The following is a 5,867-nucleotide window of genomic DNA, read 5'->3' as shown; positions in this document are numbered from 1 at the left end:
GCAGAGTTTCTACAGCTGGATGCCCTTCCTAACGCCAACCACTCCGAGAGTGTAGTGGGTGCTTTTACGTGCCACCGGCACGAAGGCCGGTCAGGCGGTACTGGCAACAGCCATGCTCAAATGGTGTATTTTATGTGCCACCTGCACAGGAGCCAGTCCGGCGGCACTGGCAACAATCTCGCATGTTGTTTTGAATTAATTATGTAGTATCTCATAGTGTTGAGATTTCAACAATGTGATCGTTAATTTTTTTAATGACATTATTGGGTAGGCGTGAGAAGCCAAATCTGGCTTGTTTGAACATAAAACAGGTAGGATATTTTGGCTAGACATGGCCAGTTTAAATGCTGAAGGGTTAAGCAAGTCCTCCTGTAAGATCAGTCATGGTCTGAAACTGCTTCAAGAAATATACCTTTCCATCCATGACAAACACCTGTGAATGGATGGAAAACAGTTATTATAAACAATTCATACTCACAGCATTTACGTCTCCCAATTTGATGTTTCTTCGAACTAAAGTTGAAACTTTCTCAAATTCCTCTACCGTCAAAGGAATGAATTCATCAGTGTCCTTTCGTTTGGAAGCTGGGGATAGATTAGTTTCTTCAACACCTGTAATTAATCAAAAGAAGCACTTGTTAGGTAAGTACTGATGTAGCCAAATGATCAAAGATCAATTCCATAGGTAAATGGGAAGAAGAGTCAAGGAAGTAAAATAAAGGGGCAGTAAGCACAAGCTTGACCAAATATGACAGCCTCTAAACACTACTATTGAGTTAGGGTAGGAGAGGTATTTGGGTAGGTGTGTTGTCCGGACAGGTGTGGAGTCTGGGCACGAGGCTATCAGGCATGGAGTCTGGACACGAGGCCAGCTAGAGAGCTGCCCAGGCTCAATTTTGTCTGTTTCGCCATGGTCTCTACAGCTTGTTGCTCTTTCTGATACCAACTGCTTTACAGAGTGTACTAGGTGCTTTTAATGTGACACCAGCATAAGGGCCTTTACGTGTCACCGGAGTGGATGCTGTCACATGACACTTAATGGCACAGGCATGGACACTTTTATGTGGCACCAGCGCTTGTTAATGAAAGAGGGTAAAATAAATGAATGTGCAAAGCCAAACCTGTAAGGAATTCTTTCATATCTACTTCAGTAGTGGCAGTCTTTGGTGGGTTTTTCTTAGGTTTCTTGGCTGGTTTCAGTTCAGTTTCGCATTCTGGTGGAGATTCTTCGATGGTGTTGACCGGGTCTGGTTCAGATTTAGTGACTTGGGCACAAATTGGTAAACCGAGAAGCTGTTCCAAAGCCTGAACTTCAACAGATGGCTCTCTTTTCTGAAATTATAACATGGCAGGATATGAAAAAAAAAAAAAAAAATTAAACAAATTAAATAAAGAAAGAAAACAAAGATTTATTCATCATCATCATCATTCTTTAACGTCTATTTTCCATGCTGGCATGGGTTGGACGATTTGATCAGAGCTGGATTGCAGAAGAGCTGCACGAGGTTCCAGTCTGTTTTGGCCTGGTTTCTATGGCTGGATGCCCTTCCTAACGCCAACCACTTTACAGAGTGTACTGGGTGCTTTTTATGTGGCAGTGGCACAGGGCTGTTGCTGGACAGTCCTCTTCATCAGGGTGAGTGACATTAATACATCTGCTGTAGAGGACAGGTCTTCTTGAGTAGAGCAAGGTGCTAGATATCTCGGTCCAAGGCAAACTGTGACTTCTTGAAAAGGTCACCCAAGGCAGAGTAACCATCACTGTCTTTTTTTCTTAATCTTTCAACATTCTGATTAGTTTATCAAATATGTTTATTTGTCCACATCATTGTCAATTAATTCTGCATATTTTGTAGCTTTGAGATTTCAAAGACGCGATATTTTTGGAATTACATCGAAGGGTAGGTGTGAGAGGCTAATTCTAACCAATTTGAACATAAAAACCAGTAGAATGTTTGGTCCTGATATGACAGTTTAAATGCCAAATGTTTAAAGATGAATACATTGTACAAAGTAGTCTTAGGAAACTGCCCAATGACTTGGATTGAGGCAGACAAATTGCATACTTTGTGAAATATAAAGCTTATTTATTCACATTGTTTTAAATTAATCATGCATTATCTTGTAGCTTCAAAATTTTGATGATGTGATTGTTTATTTTTAGAACGACATTGTAGGGTAGGTGTGAGAGGTTGGATTTGGTTGGTCTGAATAAACGGCAGGTAGAATATTTGAGCCAGGTATGGCTGGTTTAATCTGATTCTTAATCCTTTAGCATTCAGATTACTCTGTCATCATGTAATGTATTATCTCGTAGCTTCAAGATTTTGATGACGTGACTGTTTATTTTTAGAATGACATGGTCAAGTAAGGGTGAGAGGTTAATTCTAACCAGTCTGAACACAAAAAAAAAAAAAAATTAGAATATTTGGGCTGGATAAGACTGGTATAAATACTGAAGGGTTGATGTTGATCCACTGAAGATTTGTTAATAAAATAAGATAAGATAAAATAAAATAGAGAAACCTTCTCTTATTACTTACTGGATTACTGATCTTGCAGTCTATATGTTCTCTCAGCTGCATCAAAACAGACAACTGTTCACGGAAATTATCGGTAATCTCCTGGAATAATCAACAGATTAGGGGATTGTTTTTAAAAAAGAAAATATTTTAATTAATTTACAAAGAAACATCCATATATAGTAATCATTCCTCTGTTCCCTCCACTGAAAAGCTAAGTGTATTATTCTTCTATCACCATAGTTATTAACAAAACCAGGATTAATACTGAGAGGTAACATTTGTCCCCACCTAAACATGGATGTTGTATCAGAAAAGACTATACTGTGGTAGATACCATGAGAAAAAATCTCATATTGGCTTCATTGGTGCAAAATGCAGAAGATAAATCCTCACCACCTGCTGTGCCGAAACCACCAGATGTGGTTTCGACCTTGTTTGGTCTTATCAAGGATGGACACTGGTGCCTGTTTTGGCACTGTCGATCTATATATCTCTGGTGGGGAGATGAATTGCTGCAGCCTCTAGCAGCAGTCAAGCATCTATCATTGACAAGACCAAACAAGGTCGAAATCATATGATCTGATAGTCTCTGTGCTGGAGGTAGCAAGGATTTATTTCCCAGTAGATGATATATATATATATATATATATATATATATATAGTTTGTTCCAACAGAACAACCATGTTTAAGTGCGGATAAATATGACCTTTGACTTGAATATTAAAAAAAATAAAATGAAAGAAACCTTCTGGGCATCTTGTAACTTTTTGGTTTCTTCTACAACTTCAAGAAATTCTTTCTTAATTGCAGCCACTTTCTTCATTAATCTAACTGGGTTTTCTTCCTTCTGTAATTAAAAGAAAGAAAAAAATTAAATAAATAGATAAATGAAAGCCATTTTTTATATATACTATGTTGTTACAAAGTTTGCTTCCCAAACACCTGGTTTCAGGTTTGGTCCCATTGTGTGGCACACCTTGTGTGCTAGTATCTTCTACTATAGCCCTGGGCCAACTAAAGTCTTGTGTGTGTGTGTGTGTGTTGGATAGATGGAAACTGAAAAAATCCTGTCTTACATATATATGAATATGTATGCATTTTAATGTCTATCTTGACAATGTGTGATAGCTGTAGATGAGCATCACTCATACAAGCAGTGTCTGTTTACCAGCATGGAAAGCAGACGTTAAATGATGATGATGATGGTGTATATGCCGAGAGTGGTATGTTGAATTTTTTTCCCTACTGCTTAGTCATCAGAAAGGGAAGGGTAGTGCCCATGACTATTTGATTTTTTAGGGTTGTGGTATTCAATCATTTTTTACCTGTAGACTCCTTTCATTCCTATTTTACTTGGGTGGATTAGGGTTAGGGTTCAGAAAATGCTATTATGTATTTATAATTAGGTATTATTAGGAACTGCATAAAAAGAATTAAAAGTGCAATAAATGGGTGCAGGTAAAAGGAAATTTTACCCTTAATTTATATAGCAATAAGAAAATGGAGGGGATTAATAGGTGGTATTCATCAACTTGCAGACATTGTATTGTGTCAATTTACCTGTTTATTTGTTAACTAAGAGGACAACAACAAGAATAATAACAATAACAATATACAAACACATGTGCCATATTACGTCATATCAGTAAGAGAGAGAGAAGGGGAGGGGTAAGGTCTTTTCTTGCATTTAGGAAATGAAACAAAAATAAATACAATAAATAAGGAAAACTGTATACTTACAGAAAGTCCATCTTGGAACTCAAATTCCAGTTTTCTCTCGATATGATTCAAATCAGATTCACTTTTCTGGAACTAGAAGAACCAATAAAATGAAAGCAACAAAAATAAAAAGAAGAAAATTGATTGCTATTTTTGATTAAGTAATTATGACACCTTGGGCAAGTGTCTTCTATAGACCAATACATTGAGAGTAGATTTGGTGGACGGAAACTGTGAGGAAAACTGCTGTGTATATGCGTATATTTGTTTGTATCCCAAACCATCACTAAACAACTGGTGTTGGTTTGTTCACGTCCTTGCACGGCGGTTTGGCATTGGAGAACTGATAGAATAAGTACAAAACTTGTACATGTACACACACATACACATGAGGGCTTTTTAGTTTTCGTTTACCAAATCCATTCACAAAGCTTTGATCAGCTATAGCAGACAACACTTGCCCAAAGTGCCAAGCTGTGAAACTGAACCAGGAACCATGTGGTTTGAAAGCAAACTTCCTACAATACAGCCACGCCTGAATCTAATGTAAATACACCAAATAGAAGCAATTCCGTTGTCTTTTTCTGAAGCATTCATATCTAAAATTTAAAACTTACGTAATATTTTTTTAAAATATCAAGAAAGCTACATTAAGAGACAGATAAAGAATATTTTAATAAGATAACAAGAAATATATTTACTTACCAGAGCTTCAAGAAACTCAACTGATTTTTCAATTTCTCCCGCCATCTAAGTGGACGAGTTAATTTAAAGAACTGAGATCGTGTGGGTGGTTTAGACCAAGATAGAATAAGTATGTATCTAGAGAAACGTAGGCTCGTGTGTGTGTGTATATATATATATATAAAGCAATATAAACACAGAGATGTCTAATTTATAGGCTAAGACGTTAGAACGTCGGAGTACTCAAGATTGGTAAACCGAAAAGGTGCTGGTAAAATTACTCCACATTTAAAACCCGTGTCTGTTAAATATAAACAAAAACAGCAAAAGTCAGCCACTTACAACACGTCTTACAAGTAAAACCCGGAACACAATTTTCTTATTACACCGGTTAATTTTCACTTCGAGGCTCCTGACCTTTTGCAGCCGTCTCGCACTTTCTGCAACACCGACGTCCCCCTCAAAACTCTGATGAGATCTTTCTTTCTGTCTGCTTGGCTCTCTCTCTTCCTCTTTTCTCATCTCTCTCTCATATTCTTTCTCTTTCTCTAGGTCGCTGATACTCTCTCTCTCTCTTTCTCTGATTGGCTGATACTCTCTCTTTTCTCCTCTCCCTCTTCACCCTCTGTTTCTTGTTTCCCTCTTTCTCTTTCTCTGATTGGTTGATACTCTCTCTCTTCCCCCTCTGTTTCTCGTTTTCTCTCTCGCTTCCTCTTTCTTTCCCTCTCTCACTCTTTTGCTCTGTCTGGCTGAGCCCCCCCCCTTTCTCTCTCTTCTCACGCTCAGTTTTTCTTTTTATCCACCCAACAACCTTGAACATAATTTAAATCCTCGAAAATGTATCTCTGGAAAATTTAACTGAAAAACAGGTATTTTAAAGAAACTTAATGAGGAAACAAAGGCGGAAGGGGACGAAAAATTACTGAAAACTTCCTAAA

At 37.6% G+C, this 5,867-nt stretch overlaps 1 protein-coding gene across 2 annotated transcripts in view; it reads right to left on the bottom strand.

Moving 5' to 3' along the window:
• LOC106868986 (spindle and kinetochore-associated protein 2) overlaps positions 1-5,466 on the bottom strand; it is an 8,210-nt gene extending 2,744 nt beyond the window's left edge. Inside the window, exons 1-6 of one of the 2 annotated variants that reach the window (XM_052977065.1) lie at positions 5,272-5,466; positions 4,267-4,338; positions 3,272-3,373; positions 2,544-2,624; positions 1,122-1,332; positions 479-612 (exon numbers count right to left, since the gene is read on the bottom strand). In XM_052977065.1, coding sequence (XP_052833025.1) covers positions 479-612; positions 1,122-1,332; positions 2,544-2,624; positions 3,272-3,373; positions 4,267-4,338; positions 5,272-5,451 — 780 coding nt within the window. In that variant the 5' untranslated portion in view covers positions 5,452-5,466. Of the gene's footprint in view, positions 1-478; positions 613-1,121; positions 1,333-2,543; positions 2,625-3,271; positions 3,374-4,266; positions 4,339-4,950 lie in introns of both variants that reach the window. The other variant, XM_014914474.2, reaches the window with a different exon arrangement.
• Positions 5,467-5,867: the final 401 nt, after the last annotated feature.

The sequence above is a fragment of the Octopus bimaculoides genome, chromosome 26, assembly GCF_001194135.2.
Source record: "Octopus bimaculoides isolate UCB-OBI-ISO-001 chromosome 26, ASM119413v2, whole genome shotgun sequence".
Classification (NCBI taxonomy): domain Eukaryota; kingdom Metazoa; phylum Mollusca; class Cephalopoda; order Octopoda; family Octopodidae; genus Octopus; species Octopus bimaculoides.
The sequence above is the reverse complement of the archived record's forward strand: the minus strand, read 5'-3'. Positions and strand labels throughout refer to the sequence as shown.